General features: G+C 42.8%; 1 protein-coding gene across 1 annotated transcript; it reads left to right on the forward strand.

The window, feature by feature from the left end:
* Positions 1–1,551: 1,551 nt before the first annotated feature.
* Positions 1,552–21,972, forward strand: DNMT3L (DNA methyltransferase 3 like). The gene is made up of 12 exons (XM_073328424.1): positions 1,552–1,639; positions 2,110–2,208; positions 2,611–2,655; positions 3,604–3,683; positions 4,872–4,984; positions 6,988–7,159; positions 13,041–13,125; positions 14,043–14,131; positions 16,859–16,934; positions 18,433–18,572; positions 20,019–20,104; positions 21,828–21,972. Exons 1-12 carry the CDS (start codon positions 1,552–1,554, stop codon positions 21,970–21,972), a joined length of 1,218 nt encoding a protein of 405 aa, XP_073184525.1.
* Positions 21,973–25,612: the final 3,640 nt, after the last annotated feature.

The following is a 25,612-nucleotide window of genomic DNA, read 5'->3' on the forward strand; positions in this document are numbered from 1 at the left end:
CGCCAAGCAAGACTCCCACTGACATCAGTGGGAGCTTTGATCAATTAAAAACAATAAAATCCAGGTCTTGTATGTCTTCAATAGTGTGTTCTATGCTTCTTCTTTGTACCATATATCTAATTTGTCCTTAAAGTTTTTGCCTCAAGAAAATACAGAATCCTCCTACATTAATAAATTAAACATGTTGAACCATTTCCACCACCCCCATCATTAAGCATCTTCATTTTTCTATTATGATAGCTGCTAATGAAAAGAAAAACTAACAATAAACAAACCAGAACATTCACTATCCCAGCATAAATTAAGTCAGTTAGCAGGCAATTAATTTAGACATTGGAGTTGCTGAGTAAGGATTGGTGATGTGGATTTTAGATGCATCTATTTGCAGCCTTAGTGTCCCAGCATATGTTTTATCCTCATGCACAATCCTTAGTTTTTACCAATAGCAGGGATGTATCTGCCCTTTCTACTGACGTTTTTGATCTTTATCTTTTTCTAGTTCTGTGAAGAAAGGGCATTCGGTATCCAATATCACTACTGGTGGCTTACTAAGGCAAGAATTACACTAACACCTTCAATCAAAAACATCTCACTTAGCAATAACTTAATTCAATTAGCAAAGGGGTATAGTTATGTACACAAATGCAACCAGGTTTCTTTTCATCAGCTCAGACCCTTGTCCTGTTACCTTTAAAAAAATTGTTATGTGCATCCAAAGCAAAAATCTCCCAATATATTTATGTATTTATGTGGAATAATCATAAAATTAGACTAACAGCAAAGTTCATTTGGTTGTCAGTGTTTTTATAAACTATATATATATATTAAACTTTTTTGAAAATAACTGTTTTGTGGAGTTTTGAAAATAAATTATTTAATTTTATAACAGGTTTGTAACACAGATAGATACTTATGTGAGATAGACATACACCACACTGGATATATACTTCTGTGTTATATATATGCATGCAGACAGTACTGTGCACCAGCTATAGTACTGTGTGTATACAAAGCAAGATATGAGAGACTGTAGCCTGTGCATAACACATGAAATACAGTCCAGGATAATTCTAACACAGACACACATTTCTTTTAAAAGCTGCTTATTTTGTTTTCAGTCTGTAACTGAAATTGACCACAGGTTGAAAAACTGAAGAACGTTGCTGCTCTTCTGGCATGAACTTAAGTCTAAAACGGGGAGGCTGGGCTTGACGCAGCCAGCATTGCAAAACACACACCCGCCCCTTAGGTGCTGGATAGTTCATATAATCTCTACGATCTCTCAGGGCTGGAATTTCCTTGGCAAATTAATTTTAAAAAAAGCTTCCCCTTCCCTCCCCCCCTCCCCCCCGCTGCACAAAACCTTCTCCCTGGAGCGTCCACCAGACCCCCCTGCAAGAGACTCACTCACCACGCCCCCCGCGCGGCGAGCCGCGCCCAGCACACCGCCTGGTAGCGCTGGACAAGCTTGTCGTTCGTCGCCGCGGGCGGCGCACCTACGTGCCATTACTGCTGCCGGGCGGACCTGCGTATGGTCCATATAGACACAGCATGGCCCAGGGAGAGCCGGCGCTGGTCCTGTCGGACACAGACAGCGCAGAGGACCTGGAGGAGGTGGAGCCCAGCTTCTCTGGAATAAGTGAGCAAAGGAAATGACTGGAGCCCGCCTGAGGCTGCAATGCCTTTGGAACCAGGGGGTTGTCAGTGACACCGTCCAGGCGATGGTAGGGGTTGGAAGCAGCGGGGGCTGCCCAGGCCCTGAATGCCTGATGCTCTGATGACTTCTAGGAGACACAAGAGACACTTCAATCCATAGGAGGGAGGGTTGGGCCACTCTGCACACTAGAATAATAAATGATCTTCCCCCCACTTCAGCTAACTGTGCATGGATCAGCTGTATAAATACCTATCTTCCCAGCTGTTTGAAGAATTCAGTGAATGTGGGTGGGCTAGACTGGTGTTTCCAAAAGTATGGAAATAGAAGTCGCAAACCTTCAGTGGTGTCACCTGGCTATAGTGGTGTTTCTTGCTTAGAAAATCACAATATCGCTAAAAGTGGAGTTACTGTCCAGGAAACTTACGGTTGCATGGTTTTTTTCCCCCCTCAAGCGATAGAGCTGCAAGACGAAGAAAGCACTTCTTCTGATGTGATCTGTCTTGACTCTCTTGAAGAAATAATGCCTGCTACACCCACAAGCCCCAACAGAGGTATCAGTGTTTTCAGAAGGAATTCACAATAGGTTGACACTTCTACTCTAGCCTGTTTCTTTAAAACATTGCAGCAGCTTGACCTGCAGAGTGTGTGTCTACTAAAGCAGCATACAATCTTACACTTGTGTGGACATGAGTCAGTGAAGTTATTTGATCTACAAAAAGGAAACAGAGGAGCAAAACGATAGGACTGATCCTCAAAGCCAGCTGCATGCAAAACTCACAGGGACTCGAATGGGAGTTCTTCATGGGGAGGGCTTGAAGGACTGGCTCATAAATCCCTAGGGAACCCTTTTGTTTGTATAGCAGAAAATACAGGTTGTGCCAACTCTTAAGGATTGTTGCTCTTCCAGTTTTTGAAGAAATAAACAATTAGTATTACATTTTGTTTTTCCCCAGATTTTATTGCACATGAAGTAAATGAAAACCAAAGGCGTATTGAAGGTGAGTAATCAAATTAAATTACCTAAAACCAATAGGCCATTTAGCCATGTCACACTGCATGTTAACCAATATGACATAAAAATCAGGTGTCCAACTTAAAAGCAATATCCAAAAATATGGGGTAATCAAACATAAACAAAAATACGTTAAAAGAATTTGGCATACAATGGCTGCCCTAAAGGACTGGGATTACAGCCATCCTCACTTCTGGTTCACTAATTTAAATCTGCCGCAGGTTATTAGTGCCTGAAAGACATTAACATTTGGTGGTTTCCTGGCCTATAGAAAATGATTTGGTGGGCTTAGACCAGCATCTAATGGACTCATCACAAGAACTATCAGCAAAATTTACATTAACTGGCAGTTTTGAAAAAGAAAATGAAAGCTGAATGGGCACAGAGATCTGAAGCAAGATCTGGCTAAAAGAGATGATGTACATGTTTTTCTTTACGTCAGAGAGCATCATTGAAAATCTAGCCCTTAAGAACAAATCCGGTGGATTTGGAAGTGTTGGCAGGTCTCTAGCACGTGACCTTGACAGAAGTGGCTCATAGGCAACGTCCACAGGAGTAGTGTGAAAATTATCTCAGCTGGAAGTGGATTCTTGTATTGACCATGTTTAAAATAGTTTGTATTAAAAACACAATGTCCCTCTGGCTTTATTAGTAACATTGGCCCTTTTCCTATACTTTCTGCTGTGCAGATGAGGATCGTATTCTTAAAACTCTTCTTTAGAGATCATTAAAGAATATTCTTGTCACTGTTTTTCATTTCTAACAGATGTGCTGAGCATGTAATAATAGGAGTTACTAATCTGGGAACGCCTAGCCTCTCAGGTTTCAGAGCAATGTCTAGAAAATTCTGCATCTTGTCCAAAAGAAATAGATGAGAGAGGCTGAAATTAAACAATACTAGATTTTGAGATAGGACATTCTTTGTGTTTTATAGAAATCTGCATCTGCTGTGGCAGCTTCCAGATTCATACCCAGCATCCCTTGTTTCACGGAGGAATTTGTACTCCATGCACGGTTGGTAGTTCATATGGCTCAATAAGGCAGCCCCCCTGCCTATTATTATCAGCTGGAAGTGGATCCGCTGAAGTCAATGAGAGACTTCAGAAACATTGTCTATTTAGTTTATCCAAGACACGGGTCAGAGGTGACTTGGTCATAGTCCGTAAGTACCTACATGGCAAAAGATTTCTGATCATAGATAACTCTTTAATCTAGCAGAAAAAGGGATACTGACATCCAGTGGTTCAGAGGTGCTGGAACAATTTGTATAGTGAGGGTGCTGAAAGACACTGAACCAAATTGTAAACCCTGTATATAATGGAAACCACTTTAAGACAGGGAGTGTGGCAGCTCCCCCCGGCCCCAGCACCCTGAGTTCCAGCACCCATGCAATGGTTGCAAGCTGAAGCTAGACAAACTCAAACTAGAAATACGGTGGACATTTTGAACAGTGAAGGTAATTAACCATTGGAACAACTAACCTAAGGATGTGGTGGGTTCTCCATCATCTGAAGGCTTTAAATCTAGATGGCACAACTTTTAAAAAGATATTCTGTAGCTCACACAGAAGCTATGGGCTTGGTGCAGAAATGATTGGGTGAGGTTCTAAATCCTAGGGGATCAGAATGGTCCCATTCTGGCCTAAATGTATAAGAAAGTGTCACTAACCAGCCACACACATGCCTCAACTCAGTGTCCTTTAATTTGGTTCCCACTAGAGTTTACATACACGAATAAAAATAATACTTTATAAAAATTAGAACTGATATATTATTGTTTTGCCCACTGGGTGACCTTAGGAAAGTCACTTCCCTTTCTGTGCCTCAGTTTCCCCATCTGTAAAATGAGGATATTGATACTTGCCTCCCTTTGAGATCTACTGATGAGGAGCACCATGTAAGACTTAGGTATTATAATTATATGGCTAAAGTTATCTAATATATCACATTGCTTTCATGTTACATCCTATTCTTCACCACCTTTGTCAGTATTTAGTCTACATTCAGTTGTACATTCAGCTTCCTGGGGCAGGAAACTTACGATCTCTTTGCAAAGCACCATGCACAGTAATGGTGCCACATAAAAAAATTAAAAACACAAGAATGAAGTTCATGTGCAAAGCAAACACAGCTAAGTATGCTTGTTTCATTTTATCAAATAAACCTATTTTTTGCAACTAACCATAGTTTGCTGTTTTATAAGGAGAACTTTCTGGAAACATTTTTCCTGTATGATGAGGATGGCTTTCAAGCTTTTTGTACGATCTGCTGCTCAGGGAAGACTCTGCTAATGTGCGATGATCCAACTTGTAATAGGTAAAGAGTAGGGGTAGGCCTGAGGATATGGCTAGACTGCAATGACAACATGTGTTTGCAGCTCGAGGGGACATATTCCAGCTAGCTTTAATCTAGCTAACTTCGGTGCCAGAACAGTGCAGCTGCACGTGTCAGCGTAGGCAGTAAAAACTGGCCCAGAACCCTGGGTAATGACTTGTGGGCCTGGCCCACACTGAAGTGCTTGCTGCCACGGCTTCACTGCTCTGGGGCCTCAGCTAGGCAAATTAAAGCTAGTTCAGTATGGCTACACCCAATGACTGCAGCATAGACATACCCTAAGCCACAGGGGTCAAATCCAGTTCTAAACTTCCACAAAGTTTGATGGGGCGGGTCTGCGTGCAGGGTTCTGCTTCAGTTCACTGAGGTTGGAGCTAGCTACAAAGTTCCGATAAGCCTGGGGTGCTGGGATGTCGGATTTTAGATCAGGACCTGCACTGTGCTCACCTCCTATCATTGTTTTACCTTATATTGGTCTGGGTGTGCAGGTTTTGACATGCCCAGCACTCACATACACATTTAAATCACCTGTAGTTCCCCAAGTAATTCAACACAAATTATCCACAGGATAGCAGCAGGGTAAGGATTAAAGAAACACTCATCACTTAAAAACCCTGTTATAAATGTGAATAAAGAAATGAAATTCTGCAAACAAACATGTCAAGGAAACATGATTATTCAAGACACTTTGTCATAATGTTTGTCTGCACATGTATTATGTTCTAGTAGAGTAAGAAAACAGCTTATTTGAACATGGCTAACTGGGGAGGAGAGGGAGAAGAGGTACAACAGTGGCACCTTACAAATCACCAGCTGTACACATGGGTGAATCCTGCCCACAGTGGGTACCTCTACACTGCAAAAAGGAAAAAAAGCAAGTCTCAGAGCTCTGGTCTACAGACTCAGGCTTGTGGTACAGCACTTAAAATAGCAGCATAGACATTCCTGCTCGGGCTGGAGTTCGGGCTCTGAGACCTGGCAAAGGGGGGGGGCTGTTTTTAGCACCATAGCTCAAGACTGAGTCTGTAGACCTGAGCTCTGAGACTTGCTGCTGCAGGGGTTTTTTTGAACTCTAGTCGTACCCAGTGAAGTCAGTGGCAAAACTCCCATTAACTTCCCTCAGGCTAAGATTTCACCCTATAACATTTTTGCCAAGCTCATCAGCACCCAGAGTTAAGGTTAGCCTTTGGCATGTCCATCGCCACCCGGAGATGGAGGATGTACTTCTACAAGTGATGATTCAGCAGAGTGAAGAACATGTCAATGCTCTGAGCACAGCTGGCAGGGGAAATAGCCAAATATTTGCCCTTCTCGCTAACAGACAGCTGCCCCATTTTGAGGTAACTTTAATCTTCAAGGTTGTCCTGGCTTGGATGTCCCCTTTTTCCCCACCCTGCAAAAACACCCCTTGTCTCATTCCTAAAGCTTATTCCCTAGTTGTTGTGCCCCACATAAACAGGAGCTTCCTTGTAATGCATTCAGGCCCCAACTAATTCCCATATTAGTCGCGGGTGGGGTGGGGGATTGTTTTTCCATTGAGTTCAATGGGAGCTTGATTTGCTCTTTAGACTTGGTATAAAAATAAAAAGCATGTGGGTTTTTACTGGACATATCTAGCATGGCTGGTCATTTGATTGAAAACAAACTAAATTCCCAGTGCTTCCAGTCTCACCGTACCCTGAGTTTTGCATAAACACTGGGATTGTTCCTTTGAATCAACCTCAACTTTGACTGTTTTAAAGGTGTGGCCAGGAACACAGAAGGGGATCATTCATGGATATTACACTGCTAAGGTGCTTTAGCATATAGCAGATAATGTACCAGCATCTTCAGCGAAACATTTCTGAGGAAAAAGATAATTCTCTTGAATATGATTTTAAAAATCAGAAAAGAACCAAACCAGTTAAACTGAGCCGCTGGCTAGCATAGAATGTGTGGAAAGACCTGTTTAAACACTGAATTGACTTCTTATTTAATATGTGTAGGTGCTATTGCCTGGAGTGTCTGGATGTTCTTGTAAGTCCTGGTACTGCAGAGAAAGTTAAAGCAACGAATACCTGGCTGTGTTTCATGTGCCTCCCCTTGAGTTCACATGGGTTGCTGAAGAGGAAGAAGAGATGGCGTGTGAAACTGAAGTGCTTCTATGATCAGGAATCTGTAAGGAGCGTCTCCATTAACTTTTAATAGAAAAGTAAAGGGATGGAGGAGTCAAGGCTGACACGGACCCAACCGTTGACCTATCTTTCTTCCCAAAAAAAGAACAGGAGTACTTGTGGCACCTTAGAGACTAACAAATTTATTTGAGCATAAGCTTTCATGGGCTACAGCCCACTTCATCAGATGCATAGAATGGAACATATAGTAAGAAGAGATATATATACATACAGAGAACATCAAAAGGTGGAAGTAGCCATACCAACTGTAAGAGGCTAATTAATTAAGATGCGCTGTTATCAGCAGGAGAAAAAAACTTTTGGAGTGATAATCAAGATGGCCCATTTAGACAGTTGACAAGAAGGTGTGAGGATACTTAACATGGGGAAATAGATTCAATATGTGTATGACCCAGCTACGCCCAGTCTCTATTCAAACTCAAGTTAATGGTATCTAGTTTGCATATTAATTCAAGCTCAGCAGTTTCTCACTGGAGTCTGTTTTTGAAGCTTTTCTGTTGCAAAATTGCCACCCTAAAGTCTTTTACTGAGTGGCCAGAGAGGTTGAAGTGTTCTCCTACCAGTTTTTGAATGTTATGATTCCTGACATCAGATTTGTTTCCATTTATTCTTTTGCATAGAGACTGTCCGGTTTGGCCAATGTACATGGCAGAGGGGCATTGCTGGCACATGATGGCATGTATCACATTGGTAGATGTGCAGGTGAACGAGCCCCTGATGGTGTGGCTAATGTGATAAGATCCTATGATGGTGTCACTTGAATAAATATGTGGGCAGAGTTAGAACTGGGCTTTGTTGCAAGGATAGGTTCCTGGGTTTGTGTTTTTGTTGTGTGGTGTGTGGTCGCTGGAGAGTATTTGCTTCAGGTTGGGGGGCTGTCTGTAAGCGAGGGCTGGTCTGTTTCCCAGGATGTGTGAGAGTGAGGGATCATTTTTCAGGATAGGTTGTAGATCTTTGATGATGCGCTGGAGAGGTTTTAGTTGGGGGCTGAAGGTGACGGCTAGTGGCGTTCTGTTATTTTCTTTGTTAGGCCTGTCCTGTAGTAGGAGACTTCTGGGTACTCTTCTGGCTCTGTCAATCTGTGTTTTCACTTCAGCAGGGGGGTATTGTAGTTTTAAGAATGCTTATTAGAGATCTTATAGGTGTTTGTCTCTGTCTGAGGGATTGGAGCAAATGTGGTTGTATATTAGAGCTTGGCTGTAGACAATGGATCCTGTGATGTGTCCTGGATGGAAGCTGGAGGCATGTAGGTAAGTATAGTGGTCAGTACGTTTCTGGTATAGGGTGGTGTTTATGTGACCATTGCTTATTAGCGCAGTAGTGTCCAGGAAATGGACTGCTTGTGTGGATTGGTCTAGGCTGAGGTTGATGGTGGGATGGAAATTGTTGAACTCATGGTGGAATTCCTCAAGGGCTTCTTTTCCATGGGTCCAGATGATGAAGATGTCATCAATGTCTCAGTGGTTTGCGCATTGGCCTGCTAAACCCAGGGTTGCAAGTTCAATCCTTGAGGGGGCCATTTAGGCATCTGGGGCAAAAATTGGGGGTTGGTCTTGCTTTGAGCAGGGGGTTGGACTAGATGACCTCCTGAGGTCCCTTCCAACCTGATATTCTATGATTCCATGTAGCGCAAGTAAAGTAGGGGCATTAGGGGACAAGAGCTAAGGAAGCGTAGTTCTAAGTCAGCCATAAAAATGTTGGCATACTGTGGGGCCATGCGGGTACCCATAGCAGTGCCACTGACTTGAAGGTATATATTGTCCCCAAATGTGAAATACTTGTGGGTGAGGACAAAGTCACAAAGGGCAGCCACCAGGTTTGCCGTGACATTACTGGGGATACTGTTCCTGATCGCTTGTAGTCCATCTTTGTGTGGAATGTTGCTGTGGAGGGCTTCTACATCCACAGTGGCCAGGATGGTGTTTTCTGGAAGATCACCGATGGACTGCAGTTTCCTCAGGAAGTCAGTGGTGTCTCGAAGGTAGCTGGGAGTGCTGGTAGTGTAAGACCTGCGGAAAGAGTCCATATAGACAGACAATCCTGCTATTAGGGTGCCAATACCTGAGGTGATGGGGCATCCAGGATTTCCAGGTTTATGGATCTTGTGTAGCAGACGGAATACCCCTGGTCAGGGTTCTAGGCATGTGTCTGCACAGATCTGTTCCTGTGCTTTTTCTGGAAGTTTCTTGAGCAGATAGTGTCGTTTCTTTTAGTAATCCTCAGTGGGATCAGAGGATAATGGCCTGTAGAATGTGGAGTTAGAGAGCTGCCTAGCAGCCTCTTGTTCATATTCCAACTTATTCATGATGACAACAGCACCTCCTTTGTCAGTCTTTTTGATTATGATGTCAGAGTTGTTCCTGAGGCTGTTGATGGCATTGTGTTCAGCACAGCTGAGGTTATGGGGCAAGTGATGCTGCTTTTCCACAATTTCAGCCCGTGCAGGTCAACGGAAGCAATCTATGTAGAAGTCCAGTCTGTTGTTTCAACCTTCAGGAGGAGTCCACGCAGAATCCTTCTTTTTGTAGTGTTGGTAGGAAGGATTCTGTGGGTTAGTATGTTATTCAGAGGTGTGTTGGAAGTATTCTTTGAGTTGGAGACGTCGAAAGTAGGATTCTAGGTCACCGCAGAACTGTATCATGTTTGTGGGCCTGGAGGGATAAAAGGAGAGGCCCCGAGATAGGACAGACTCTTCTGCCGGGCTAAGAGTATAGCTGGAAAGATTAACAATATTGTTGAGTGGGTTAAGGGAACTACTGTTGTGGCTCCTTGTGGCATGTAGCAGTTTAGGTGGTTTAGTGTCCTTTTTCCTTTGTGTTGTAAATGGCTTGTCTAGTTTTTGTAAAATCTATCCATGAAAAAGTTTGTGTGGAAGGTTGGTTTTTTATGAGAGTATCCAGTTTTGAGAGCTCATTCTTAATCTTTCCCTATTTGCTGTATAGGATGTTGATAAGGTGGTTTTGCAGTTTCTTTGAGAGTGTGTGGCACAATCTCTCAGCATAGTCTGCGTGACATGTAGATTGTAATGGATTTTTTACCTTTAGTCCTTTTGGTATGATGTCCATCTGTTTGCATTTGGAAAGGAAGATAATGTCTGTCTGTATCTGTACGAGTTTTTTCATGAAGTTGATGGATTTCCACTCCATACGGCTAAATTCATGTTTTCTGTATATATATATATATATATATCTTCTTATATGTTCCATTCTATGCATCCGATGAAGTGGGCTGTAGCCCACGAAAGCTTGTGCTCAAATAAATTTGTTAGTCTCTAAGGTGCCACAAGTCCTGCTGTTCTTTTTGCGGATACAGACTAACACGGCTGCTACTCTAAAACCTGTCTTTCTTCCCGTCTCTCTTAATAATGAGCTCCAACACGTGCTTATGTTTTCAAAACAAATGTTTGAATCCTCTTTTTTATAAAAAATTAAATCAATACCCAGCAGCCCTGCATTCTAAATTAACACTGGACTTTGATTCTGCAAATACGTATGTATGTGTGCGTGACTTTACGGACATCAGCAAAATTACACAGATTGCTACATGTTTGCAGGTTCTGGGCCTTAGTGTGTATGTGGGACTGAAGAAGAAACACTTTAGTAAGGAAGCAGCTTCCAAGAAGGTTATGGAGAAAAATTATGTAAAATACCTTGACAATCTTTTTTTTTTTTTTTAAGGTTTTAAAAGTTAGAGAGGAAAAAATAAGATATGTTCATTGTGATCCATTATATATATTTTCCTTCTTGATCATTAAGTATATGTGGCACTTTTTTTCAGGACACAGGTGCTATCGAAATAGGACAAAAGAATGATCATTTTAGTTCACACAGAATCATTAATTGATACAGAATTCATGCAAAGTATTCAGAGCTAGATTCACTTATGAGCGCTGGACTCTTTTTCTTTGTACTAAAACAAATAAAATATATTAACTGCATCAGGCTCCTGTCATAACCAAAATACGATTAGAATTTAACAGCTTTGGAATTTTTAAGCATATCATTTATTCTTCTGTGCCAGTTGAGAGTGGTGGCTGGAATTTTCTTCTTGCAGCCAGTTGGAGACACAAAAAACTGACCTTAGAGATCTATCACTTCTGCAAGGGGAAACAGTCAGCATACCCGTCAGATATGTTCTGCCTCCAGCAGGTGGAAGCAGAGCCCCATCAGCTGTACTGTTAGAAGGGATGCGAGGCTGACATTTGCAAAAATAAAAATATTTGGGGACATATACTGCCGAAAATCTGAATTCTTCCTACCATAGGTTTTAATAAGGTGCCAATCACCCTAGTGTCTAAGTACCACCTTAAATACTGAAAGAACTGAGTTCTGCATCAGTCAACAATCACCACAGAAATCTTAGACCAGAGGTTCTCAAACTATGGTCCATGGACCACCAGTGGTCCATCAACTCCATTCAGGTGGTCCACGGATAGTTCCCTCTAAGGTGCGTACCTGGGCGGCTGCACACGAGAGAATGAAGGGCCACCCACCTAATTAGTGGAGCCACGCAGGCCTGGCTCCACTAATTAGGTGCCTGGACCCTGGAGAAGACGCACATGTAAGGTGAGGAGGTGGCCTTGGGGGGAATAGGGGGCAGGTGGGACGGGCAGTGAGGTGAGAAGAGAGAGTGGGGGGGATTTGTGATGTGCAGGGCTGCGGCAGCCAGAGAAAGAAGCAACTTTCCCCAGCTCAGGGCTGCGGCTGCCGGGGAGAGACCCCCCTCCTTCCCAGCCTCAGCTCTATGGCTGCTGTGGTGGGGGAGAGACCCCCGTCCTCCCAGCCCCAGCTCGGGGGCTGCTGCAGTGGGGGAGACAGGGAGAGACCCCTTTCCTTCCCAGCCCCAGCTCGAGGGCTGCTGTGGCAGGGGAGAGAGGGCACATCCATCACATTAGGAAGGTAAGACTACTGATATTAAAATATGAGTTGCATGCTTTTATTTGTAGAACAAAAAAACGTTAATGACTATTAAGTTTTTTTTATATAGCGCTTTTATCCAAAGCACTTCACAATAGTTAGCTAATGGTACAAACAACATTTGAAAAAATCATTAAGTGGTCCACCGAGACCCTCAGCAATTTTCAAGTGGTCTGTGAAAAAAAAAGTTTGAGAACCACTGTCTTAGACTATACTAAGATTTTTCTACACTGCATATCAATTTAGGGTTTGATAAGAAATTAGTACTGCGTGTACTGGGTGCTGCCCCTTTAAATTTTACCTGCCACATGGCAGATTATCTAAACATACTTCAGATCGCATCCTGCTTTAAATTCTCCAGCAAATGATCCCGTATCAGACAATTTGGATGGTGTTTGAAAATGAAGTGGAACTCATTTTATGTAACAGAATAATTACAATATACTGTGACGGGATATTTATTTGCAATGTATAAATCATTACTTCCTAATGTGTTAATCAGAATCCAGGGGTCTCCAAGGTTCTGAAATACTTTTCATTGCAATTAGTTGCCTTATGCCCTTCTGTGGATTTTGGGATCCTGACTGGATACTGAAGAGAGGAGTGGTTGCTGGCAATGCTGGGTGGGTCATTTAATTAAAAAAGGAATAGTGTCACAATTTCAGGGCAATTGCGTGTGTATTCCCCCTCCGTGACCCACCAACAGTTCTCACTCTAGGCTCCAGGCTCCTCAAATGTCAACTCTCTTAGGCAAAGATCCCTGTCTCTCTCTCTCCTGACCAGGAGTTTTCTAGGCTGCACAGTCCCCTGCCTACACTGTGATAGTCCTGCTAAGTCAAACTCCCTAAACAGGCCAGCATCTGTGCTTTATTATTTTTAATGTACAACTTTGAGTATTCACACAACTGAATGGGTTCTACAAACAAGGGTCTTTTTTATTTATGACAGAACCATCTTGAGATTTATCAGCCTTTATCCGCATGGGAACGAAAGCCAATCAATGTTCTCTCCCTTTTTGATAATATTACCACGGGTAAGTGTACATAGATGGTTTAGGATTGAAAACAAACATATTAAAAATCTATTACTATATCAGGCCAAATTCATCCCTGATGTGACTCCATTGTCCAGTGGGACAAATGAGGCCCATACTTGGGATAAATTTTACCCATCATGATTCATTATGACCCACACAAAGGTATCATCATCCTGTTTGATAGAGCTGGTCAAAAATTGTTTAATGCAGAGCTGTTTTGTCAAAAATTGGCTTTTTTAAAAAAAATTACCTTTGAGCAAAAAAACTATTAATGTTTTGCTAAAAAATTTGTTTATCCAAAACGTTATAAAATATCTTATTTCAACAACCGTTTTTGTTTTTGTCTTCAACAAACCGATCACTTTGTTTACCATATACCCTTCATAAGCAAAAGATTTTACCAGTGGTTTTTGCTAAACATTTGTATATGAAAATGTCATGAAAACTTTTAGAAAAAAAAATCCATTTTGAAACCTGTAAAGCAGAAAAAAAAGTCAAAATTTTCCACATTTTTCATTAAAAGAAATAGTGTCATTTTCAGAACAATCTAATACCCATGTTGTTTATCTAACGTGCTGCTATTTGTAGGCCATGTGGGGACATTCAGTGCAGCATTACATAGCTCGATATGAGGTTTACAATCCTGATTTTGAGCTGTCTCCAACTTTGTCAGGTTAGGAAGCTGTAAATGTCCAACACTGTTCTCTACTGGAAGGGCTACCTGATTACATGTCAGTTACTGCACTGCTCGCTAGGACCCTGACTGAGCAAGGTACTTAAGTATGTGCTAAACTTGAAACACTGGTCCCACCAGTCACATGCTTAAAGCTAGGCATGTGCTGAAGTATGGTGCATAGTGAGGGAACTAGTTCCTAGTACTAACACTGTCTGTATTTCTGATGTCCGCTCTTCAGAGATGAAAAATCTTGGATTTTTGGGCAGCAGCTTGGGGGATGGCAGGCTGACATACTTAGATGATGTCACCAATGTTCTGAGGACAGATGTAAGTACAACATAGAAAATGTCACTGAATTAACAGTGCGCCGTGCTGAATTTACCTAACTGATTGCTGTGACAATTCTAGGGGAATGCTGCCGGGGGCAGCCAGGCAAGACCTAAACTGAAGCAGAATCTTCATCATTCCAGGGGAGGGAGGCAGGCAGGTCAAAGTGAGGCAGAGCAGGGGATCCCTCTCTTCTCAACTGAGACTGTGCTGTACAGCAGTTCTCATCACACCAGGGCTTCTACAGGATGGGGCTCACAGCTGGGCAGGAGAGAAGCTGGGATGTGGACAGTGTGTCTACAAAGGGGATCCAGCTGCTGAAAGCTGAGTCTCGAAGGGAGCACATAATGGTCATCAGGCACTACCCCAGGCCTCAGTAGCGATGACAGAGCTGCTCTGCACACTGGATCCAGCCTGGGGAGTATGAGTGGAGGATTCTTAGATTACAGACTCTTTTCTTAGGGTCTGATCTAATGCCCACTGAAGACAATGGGTATTTTTACATTGACTTCAATGGGCACTGGATCAGGCCCTTCAACCGTAAGCTCCTTCAAGTGGGTATCATATCTTCATATGTACAGCACCTAGCACACTGGGGTCTGGGCCTGGGCCTGATTGGTTCCTGTGGGCAGTATCACAATGCAAAGAATAAATAATAATAATTCTATTGCCCCTAATAGAAGCATATGAGTAGGGCCCTACCAAATTCACAGCCATGAAAAATGCGTCCCGGACCGTGAAATCTGGTCTTTTGTATGCTTTTACCCTATACTATACGGATTTCATGGGGGAGACCAGCATTTCTGAAATTGGGGGTCCTGACCCAAAAGGGAGTTTCAGGGGGGGTCACAAGGTTATTTTAAGAGGGATCATGGTATTGCCAACCTTTACTTCTGCGCTGCCTTCACAGGTGGGCGGCCAGAGAGCGGCAGCTGTTGGCTGGGCGCTCAGCTCTGAAGGCAGCGCCCCACCAGCAGCAGCGCAGAAGTAAAGGTGGCAAAACCGTACCCTGCCTCCCTTCCTTCTGCATTGCCGCCTTCAGAGCTGGGTGACCACAGAGTGGCAGCTACTGACTGATGACCTAGTTCTGCAGGCAGCAGCGCAGAAGTAAGGGTGTCAATTCCATACCATACTCTGCCTTCAGAGTTGGGTTCCCAGTCAGCAGCCGCCACTCTCTGGCCGCCCAGGTCTGAAGGCAGCGCCGCCATCAGAAGCAGCACAGAAGTAGGGTAGCAGTACCACAACCTTCCGCTACAATAACCTTGTGACTCCCCCCCACAACTCCTTTTTGGGTAAGGACCCCTACAATTCCAACACTGTAAAATGTCAGTTATAAATAGCTGAAATTTGTGATTTTTAAAATCCTACGACCTTGAAATTGACCAAAATGGGCCGTGAATTTGGTAGGGCCCTACATATGTCCCCACTGGAAAATCTCCTTACTCAGTCGGGGAGGAGGGGGGATAAGTGGAAATTTGGCTCTGTTTACCAAGCTTTGTATAATGTGAAAAAAGCTTGGCAATGGAATAGCAGAGTCTCCAACTATGGTTTAATCATGTACATGCTACAAGGATTCAGTAAAATGACAGAAAACCTCCCTTGCTCCAAGAATTGAGATATGGCACCTGAGATTGTAGCAATATTTTCTTTTGCAACAACTGAATTTCAGAATGAAATCTTAGAGAAATCCAAGCCACTCTGGTATTAATTCTGTTCAAACTGAAAGTTCACTGCCATTATGCAATTTCAGTAATGGATAAATAGCATAACCCAAACCATATTTAGTATTTCAAAACCTGACCACTCATTGCACTACCAGTCGCTTTTCTAAACTCCTAGTTCCCTTTTTTTGTTTAAGTTTTTTTTCATATTGTGGTCTTGTACTGCAAAGTCTGGTCTGCACAACTAGTTCTCCCTTGCCAGTCTTTGACAGATTATGCCAACTCCATGCCCACTTTAAAAGAAGGATGGAGATTTTTGTGCAGCTGATGACATTCATCCTTTGAATATGCAATTTCCTCACCACTGTGTCTGATGACACATTGTCTTTGGAACCATATGCATGTATTTTCTATTAGCTGCAAGCACAAGTCATAACTCCACATGCAAGCGACTTGAGTGCAAAATTTCATGTGCACAAATACAGGTTACATTTTGAAAATTTGGCCTTCCATAATCTGGTTTCACAGCATTACTGACCGGTTGGTAATGATCAATTATAATTCTTTTTTCTGTCTTTAGTACAAGGATGAATCTGTGTGGAAAAACTGCTATTGTTATGTAAGAGTGGTGGGTGTGGCCGCGGAGACCAAAGGTCAGACTCCATCTTGGAAGTTGGGGTTCTGGACTGCAGGCTACACTCAATAGCAAGTTCCAGTTTTCTATTGTGTTCGAGCTATGTAATGACTAAATGCTAACTTAATCATTAAATACAAGCTCTCCAGGGCTTAATAAGAGAACAACGCCGAATTCTCTGTGATTGGGAGTGACTCCTGATGATGTCCCCAGAGAGGCCTGCCTTGAGCTATCTAGGTGGGGAAGAACTCTTCAGATGTAGCCACAGCTCACGTCAGGTCCTGCTCTATTCAGGTTCTTATACCACACCCATCACCGTAGTGTCTGAGTGCCTGTAAACAAATGCTTACATTTTAATAGCCATCATAATAAGAATAAGAATAAATGTTTCTAAAATAAACAAGGAGTTCTGAAACTTGTACATCTTATTAGGTAAAAGAATGGGGTCCTTTTGATTTCATATTTGGTTCCACTCCTCCGGTTGGAAATTCCTATGAACACCCTCCTGGTAAGAGGTGCAGTGGAGTATAAAATGATATATAAATTATCCGTCTGACAGATCTTTAACTGCATCAAAGCTCCTTGTGGTACATCTGAGGAGACAGGGGGCAGGGCAAAAGGCAGCTGTAAAACATTTGTCTATTCCCCCGATTCCCAGGAATGCTGAGATCCAGTTTGGCACCCTGAGTAATTTACAGCAGTCTCAAGATCGCTCTGAATTTCACAGGCTTGTACCAGCCATCAAGCCACTGCTATGGCAGTGTGGGATTTCACCAACGCTGTGCAATCTGACTGCAGCCCTCCATCCTCTGACATGTGCCCTATCCAGCAGGCTGTGGGAGGGGCAGGTTAAAGTGAATTTTGCTGGCTAGCCATCAGCTGGGGCTTACAGCCCCTTTGTGCTGCTACAGCAGAAAGGACCATCGTGATCATCTAGTCCGACCTCCGGGGTTAACACAGGCCATAGAACTTTCCCAACATTTGAGAGAGAGAGCACGCACAATCGTTTTCATTAAACTGTATTAAATCTGCTGTATTTCATCACCTGTGAAAGGAGAGACATTTCCTAGGAGACTCCTATCCTGTGACCGTACAATCTCAACTGTAGGGGCCACATCCAGTCTGGTCCTTATACAGGCGTGTAGTGGCAGAGGGTGCAGTGAAGAGCCTCCCCCTCTGTAAGGGCTGTACAGCCTATGCAAGGGCTGGGAAGAAATTCTAGAAAGCACAGGGCTGGGCCATCTCTACCCCAGAGAGAGGTCCTGATGCTCCAAACAGAGTGAGGAGCAGCTCTGTCCCCCTACACATTGTCCAGTTGTGGTTACTGGCTTCATAGGGAGAGAATTAGATGATCACGCTGGTCCCTTCTGACCTTGAGTCTATCGTTCTGTGGCACCTCTTGAAGGAGGTGCATTAGTGTCCACATTCCCCTGCACACCATGGAGCTTCAGGAGGCATTCTCCTTTCCTGGGGCTAAGCGCCCCCCAGTGCTCCCTCTCAGTCTGGACAGCTCCGCACTGCCCCTTACTAGAGCCTCCGTGTAATGTGCAGATGCTGGCCCTTGGTAACTACAAGGCACATCATTCATTTCCAACTCAAATTTGCCTCTGTCCCATGCGGATCCGGGATCCAATTCAGACCTAGTAGAAGCAAGTGCCTATTCAAGCCAATGAAGTTGCACCTGGTCTGAAGTGGATCCCTATAGTTGTTATCTGTCCCTCTGCTTACATGCTGCACATTATGGAGATGAGAAATGGTGATGCCTCAAACTGAAGTTATGGAAAAGTTTATCCTTGTTAAAACTTTATCCTCTCTGGTCTCATTTCAAATTTCCTCCACTGCTCTTTGTGCTATAGTGATAGAGAGGCTCTTAGCATCTCTCTTTGAAAGCTGCATTGTCCCACAGTCAGAGCAGAACAGGATGAGAGCCATGCCTCTGCTATTTGGTCCTTTCATTTTTGATGTCACTCTTCCCTTTCCTTTCTCTTCATCCCTTTCACCCCTAGCTTGGTACTTCTATCAATATCACCGCATCCTACAATACGGGAAACCCACAGAGAGCAGTCAGAGGCCATTCTTCTGGATGTTTGTGGATAATCTGGTGCTGGAAAAAGAAGACAGAGAGACAGCTTCGCGATTCTTTCAGGTACACAGAAAATCCAGTCCCTCCCCAGATTGTTTTTTCTTCACATCATGTCTCCTTTGTGTTTAGTAACTGGGTCCTTTTATAGTGATGTTTATTGTGTATTTTGGGAATGGTGTTCTCTGCAGTGCCATACAACAGAACCAGAACTGTTTGCTGGTTCTTTAACCTCTCACTTCCTGAACTGTTGGTGTACAACAGGGGCAGCTTGTGGAAGAAGCAGAGTTCCTCCGGTCAAAATAAACCTCACTCATTTTGATTAAGGAGTAGAGAAGACTCACATCATAACGTTTGGATCTGGATCTGAATCTCTCAAAAGTTTGAAGTGGGGGAAGAGAGATGGGAAGGGAATGAAGAGCCTGGGTTCTGATTTAGATCCATCTCTAGAGATTAAGCCCACATCATTCAATTTGGATCCAGAGCTGAACTTCCCAAAAGTTTGCAGGGAGTTTTATGTAGAGTTCTCGGTTAAGGACCAGGGCTAATGGACTTCCAAGTGAGTATACACACAGTCGCAGTATTTGTGCACGCCACAGAAATCAATCACTCTCTCTGGTTTCACTGCATTATAACTCACATGTGGACTAGGAAATCACCAGTAAAGCCATTAGTCAGATGTTAATCAAAATGCTTTATAATTGTCAGGATACAACACTTGTCATCCGAGGATCTCAGAGCTTTTACAAACAATAACTGATCCCGACAACAGTCCTTGAAAACTAGTAACAGCTCTAATATCCAATATTAAGGGGGCATGGATCAGCATTCATGTCATGCTCCCCGTCAGTACCTGGCCCAGAATGAAGAAGCAGCAGACCAAAATCCTGGTCCCAGGCCACCTGAGACACGTTGTGCAGACACCAAAAAAGAAATAGCACTGCCACCTTCCCAATACAAGAAGCACGGTCAATGTCTGATGAGAGATACACTACTATTACGGTATTATCTACTGAGTAGCAACAATGTGTTTAACATAATATGTACCTAATAGTAAGGCATTGTCCCATCCCCAATGAGTTTAGGACTTGAATTGCTGAGTGGATTAACACCCTGAGTTCCATTGACTTCAGTGGAAGTTGCAGGTGCTCAGGGCCTCTGCAAAATCAGGAAGCAAGTGTTGACCTGTTCATAGAAAAATGGGGAACATTTTTTTACAAAAGATCTAGCAAAAAATTCCCTGCTTTTTATTTTTGAATTTTCAAAATTTGAAATGATGTTTAAATTTCAAAATCTGGAAAATTCTGACCAGCTACTGTGCTCTCAAACATGAGGAAGGCTTGCCCAATTTACCCCAAAGGCAGACTACAATCATAAGAGAAAACCAGCTAAGCATGTCATGAATCGGTAGAAGCTGTTCTTAAACGTTCTTGGTGACCACCATACAATACAGTATTAACATTTGGCATAAGTTGTCTGGCTACTAAGACACATATTTTTCCCTTTTAAAAGACAGAGGCAGTGACTATCCACAGGAAACATGCAGAAACTGTCCAGAATGCTGTGATCTTATGGAGCAACATACCATCTGTTAAGAGGTGATACAACAGTTTACTTTCGGGGTTTCTTCTAAGGAATGGCCTGTCTCTGATCCAAAGAAGCTGAAAACTAGTTTAGTCAATAAAGTGGTTTCTAAAGTTCAGTATCCTCAGACACTACAATGTTTCTGTGTCCCCCAACTACCTCTGGTCCTTTTACTCTGTTTCTGTAGTTCTCACGCTCTCACATACTCAAGTGATCTCAACTTGACAGGCCAAACGTGCATTCTGAGTTTGGAACCTGCTGGGAGAAGTTAAAATAGGTTCCATTCACACTTAAATAGCTTGATTAGAAGCCATCCTTTAAGACAGCCACTCCTGAAGCCTTACTCAGTCATTTGGGAATGTGGATGTGGCAAAAGAAGACTGGAGAATTCCATCTCTTACCCTCCAGTTCATCCCCTGGTTTCTATTATCCTCTCGGCCTCACCCTTTAAGAACAATGTACATTACCATCAGGGTTGAGAACCTGTTTGCAATGTTTCAGTCTTGCATTGAGATCCGATCCTGAAATGCACTGAGTAACCATGGAGTACTGATTTGGGGCCTTAGGGTTTTTTACATTCCAGGTATGAAACATCTCATCATGGGCTTTATGATGGATTCACCAAAGGAACCTCAATTATATCCATTCAGGTGTATAGAAGCTGAAAATCAGCTATGCATACACTAGAAAATGCTTACAGGAGGAACACAGATTTCTCACAACTTCTGGACAAGACTTGCCTCACTTCCTGGTTTCCCAGAACATTTCTCTGAAAAATTGGCTTCAGAGAATTTATCATACAATGAATGCACTCCATGACACAGATACTCACAGGCAGCATCATCACAACTACTAGTTTTGCACACCAAGAAAGTTCTATTAGACAATTTTAAACTCTGAACTCTGTGAACAAGACATAGTTTAAAAAAAACAAAAAACCTTTACTGAAAGACATGAGCTCAAGGTTTCAGAGGAGCAGCCGCGTTAGTCTGTATTCGCAAAAAGAAAAGGAGTACTTGTGGCACCTTAGAGACTAACCCATTTATTTGAGCGTAAGCTTTTGTGAGCTACAGCTCACTTCATCGGAAGGCTAATATTTTTGCAATTGAATTATAGGCATATGGCACTAGTTCAATCAGAGAAAGCTCTGAGTTATACTGCCAGTTATTACAACAGCTGCAAAGAATCTGCTGCTGTAGAATAGCCTTAAACTTTTTACAACGTCTCAAAATACACTTTTTTCACACCATTAATCTCATACTGATAAAGCTGTCTACTAGTATGTTTGAAATGTAGAGCCCAGTCCTGCAAACTCTTTCATGGATAAGTAGTCCTTACTCACATAAATAATCTCATTGACACTGATGGGACTACTCAAGTGAGTAATATTTGCTGGGTAAGTTCCCTTACTGGGGAAAATGAAAGACTCGATGACTGCCTCCTTCATAAAGACCAATCAGCAGGTAGTGCCTGACCCTGCAAGGTGGTAATCGTGCTGGCCCTGATTCAGCAAAGCACTGGAGCACATGCTCGACACTAAGCAGGGTGGAAGGGTCACTGAAACCAAGGGGACTCCAAACATGCTTAAAGTTAAGCATGTATTTGAGTGCTTTCCTGGCTCAGAGCCAGAGCACTCAACACTTAGCAGGATTAAGCCCGTACAGAAGAGAGATTTTGAAGCACAATTTATGGAAGGAACTTTGTGAGCTTTTACTTTTCGTTTGTTTGTTTTTGCAGCAAGTATTCTCTCTCAGACTTGGATCTGGATTTAGACCTCCTGGCAAAGGACATCCTCAAAACAAGACTGCTCTCTCAACGACCCGCCACTCTAGTGAGGAAGTTTTTTCTTCCCTTGAGAGAATATTTTAAATGTTTTTCATAAGAACTTCCCACTCCAGATCAATTATCTGGATTATCCCATAATACTGGGGAAAAAATTCTGTGTCTCTTAAGGCATGATCCAAGCCCATTGAAATCAATGGGATTCTTTCTGTTGACTTCAATAGGCTTTGGATCAAGCCCACACTGCAGGATTGCTCTTTCACATTTACTTCTTGATGTTGTATAACTAGCTCTCTTGTTTTGCCCAAGCATGTTATTTGCTTTCCTTTTGCTATTTGCTGCACTTCTTTTATAGATGTTACTTTAGGTTACATAGAGCCGCTGTGTACATGCTATCTTTAATTTGATATTTAACACCTCATTGAGGCTTTGATCATACAAACACTTGGGGATGTGAGTAACTTTACTCATGTGAGTAATCTCATTGAATTCATTGAGATGACTCATTTGCAGAAAGTTACTAATATACCAAATCATTTCAAGGATCAGGATTTAAGGTAGAATTTTATTTAAAGACACCTGATTTTATATGCTTTTTACCTTAATACTAGAACTAGCAGGAAATGTTTTAATATATCTTTTACCTAAATCCTAATATAAGAGAAAATCTTTTAATATTTTATTTTTGCACACTTTTACCTAAATGCTCTCTATTTATAATTAAAAACTGATTTGTGTGTTTAAACTTAAAAAAAGTCTAAACAACATAATGAATGTGAGAGATGAGCAAAACTCCTTAATCTAAAAATGTAGCACATTATTTTGTATCTGAATGGAATGAAGCAAAAAAAAAAAACATGCAGCATATTGTAAACATACTTGATCATGCTTTATCTTGTTTTAATGAATGTATATTTAAAATAAAGATTGTTTTATTAACATTTTACTAAAAACCGGATACAAATAAGAATCAGAAAAATCAGTCCAGTTCAGGGTTTACAAGAAATAGAAAATAAAGTAAATATAATAAATAAAGAGCTCTGAGTACAATACTGTTACATGATGAGTGAACTCAACTCACCTTAGCTTCACTGGGAGTTCAGGGTGCTCAGAATCTCCCAGAAAGCGCACATCACCTTGCATTGCAGAATTGGGCTCTAAATAAGCAAAAGGAAAACCGAATCTGGCACTGCCAATAGCATGTTAGCTACATTGTCATGTGATCACATGGGGAAAGGTATCCTATCCCACTTACAAAATTAACCTGGGGACCAAAGACCCTCAGCACAGGGAGATATACCACCCATCCAGCTTACTGAAGTTCACAGGCAGACCTGCTCAGTTGTTACTGATAGAGATAATGGAAGATTCTGAAACTTCAGGTTTAGAAACAAAATCAGCAATATCCTCCATCTAGGCCCTGATCGTGTAAACGGTTACACACATGCTTAGCTTTACAACCGTGACTTATCCCAATGAGTAGTAAAGTTAGGCACATGCATAAGTGTTTGCAGGAAATTGCGGCCTAATAGCATAACTTTCAGGGAGACTATGAAATCACAAAGAACATTGAGTAATGACCTTCTTTGCCACTAAAAATAAAGGCAGAACTACTTTAAGGTTAGAAGGGACCATTGTGATCATCTAATTTAGTCTGACCTCCTTCACATTGCAGGCCACAGAACCACACTCACCCACTCCTGACCCCCTAGGCTCTGACTGACTTAGTGAACTCCTCAAATCATGGTTCAAAGTCTTTAAGTTACAGATAATTCTCCATTTACTCTAGTTTAAACCTGAAAGTGACCCATGCCCCATGTTGCAAAGGAAGACAAAAAACAGATTGGTTTCTGCCAATCTGAGCTGGAGGAAAATTCCTTCCCAACCTCAAATATGATGATCATTTAGACTCTGAGCATGTGGGCAAGACCCACCAGCCAGACACCTGGGAAAGAATTCTCTGTAGTAACTCAGAGCAGTCTCCATCTAGTGTCCCATCACCAGTCATTGGAGATATTTGCTACTAGCAGCCGCAGATGGGCCTCATGCCATTATAGGCAGTCTCATGATACCATCCCCTCCATAAACTTATCAAGCTCAGTCTTGAAGCCAGTTAGGCTTTTTGCTCCCACTGTTCCCCTTGGAAGGCTGTTCCAGAACTTCACCCCTCTGATGGTTAAAAACCTTCCCTTAATTTTGAGCCTAAATTTGTTGATGGCCGGTTTATATCCATTTGTTCTTGTGTCCACATTGGCACTTAACTTAAATAACTCCTCTTCGTCCCTAGTATTTATCCCTCTGATGTATTTATGGAGAGTGATCATATCTCTCCCCAGCCTTCTTTTGGGTTAGCTAAACAAGCCAAGTTGTTTGAGTTTCCTCTAGTAAGGTAGATTTTCCATTCCTCAGATCACCCTAGCAGGTCTTCTCTTTACCTGTTCCAGTCTGAATTCATCTTTCTTAAACATGGGAGACCAGAACCGCACACAGTATTTCACATAAAGTCTCACCAGTGCCTTGTATAATGGTACTAACACCTCCCTGTCTCTATGGAAATACATCATCTAAGGCATCCTAGGAAACGATTAGCAAGGAAAAGGCATTAGCCTTTTTCACAGCCGCATCACACTGACGGCTCATAGTCACCTGGTGATCAACCAATACACCCAGGTCTTTCTTCTCCTCTGTCGCTTCCAACTGATAAGTCTCCATTAAGAATGAATATTTTCAGTCTCAGCCCTGGTCTACACTAGGACTTTAGGTCGAATTTAGCAGCGTTAAATCGATTTAAACCTGCACCCGTCCACACAGTGAAGCCCTTTAATTCGACTTAAAGGGCTCTTAAAATCAATTTCCTTACTCCACCCCTGACAAGTGGATTAGCGCTTAAATCGACGTTCCCAGCTCGAATTTGGGGTACTGTGGACACAATTCGATGGTATTGGCCTCCGGGAGCTATCCCAGAGTGCTCCATTCTGACCGCTCTGGACAGCACTCTCAACTCAGATGCACTGGCCAGGTAGACAGGAAAAGAACCGCGAACTTTTGAATCTCATTTCCTGTTTGGCCAGCGTGGCAAGCTGCAGGTGACCATGCAGAGCTCATCAGCACAGGTGACCATGATGGAGTCCCAGAATCGCAAAAGAGCTCCAGCATGGACCGAACGGGAGGTACGGGATCTGATCGCTGTTTGGGGAGAGGAATCCGTGCTATCAGAACTCCGTTCCAGTTTTCGAAATGCCAAAACCTTTGTGAAAATCTCCCAGGGCATGAAGGACAGAGGCCGTAACAGGGACCCGAAGCAGTGCCGCGTGAAACTGAAGGAGCTGAGGCAAGCCTACCAGAAAACCAGAGAGGCGAACAGCCGCTCTGGGTCAGAGCCCCAAACATGCCGCTTCTATGATGAGCTGCATGCCATTTTAGGGGGTTCAGCCACCACTACCCCAGCCGTGTTGTTTGACTCCTTCAATGGAGATGGAGGCAATACGGAAGCAGGTTTTGGGGACGAAGAAGATGAGGAGGAGGAGGAGGAGGTTGTAGATGGCTCACAGCAAGCAAGCGGAGAAACCGGTTTTCCCGACAGCCAGGAACTGTTTCTCACCCTAGACCTGGAGCCAGTACCCCCCAAACCCACCCAAGGCTGCCTCCTGGACCCAGCAGGCGGAGAAGGGACCTCTGGTGAGTGTACCTTTTAAAATGCTATACATGGTTTAAAAGCAAGCATGTGAAAGGATTACTTT

The sequence above is a fragment of the Lepidochelys kempii genome, chromosome 1 (genome assembly GCF_965140285.1).
Source record: "Lepidochelys kempii isolate rLepKem1 chromosome 1, rLepKem1.hap1, whole genome shotgun sequence".
NCBI lineage: Eukaryota > Metazoa > Chordata > Testudines > Cheloniidae > Lepidochelys > Lepidochelys kempii.

Coding starts and splice junctions, on each gene's coding strand:
- DNMT3L (XM_073328424.1), top strand. CDS start 1,552: ATGGCCCAGGGAGAGCCGGCGCTGGTCCTGTCGGACACAGACAGCGCA. Junction 16,935..18,432: donor TTCCTATGAACACCCTCCTG/GTAAGAGGTGCA, acceptor TTTCACCCCTAG/CTTGGTACTTCTATCAATAT. Junction 18,573..20,018: donor CAGCTTCGCGATTCTTTCAG/GTACACAGAAAA, acceptor CCCTTTTAAAAG/ACAGAGGCAGTGACTATCCA.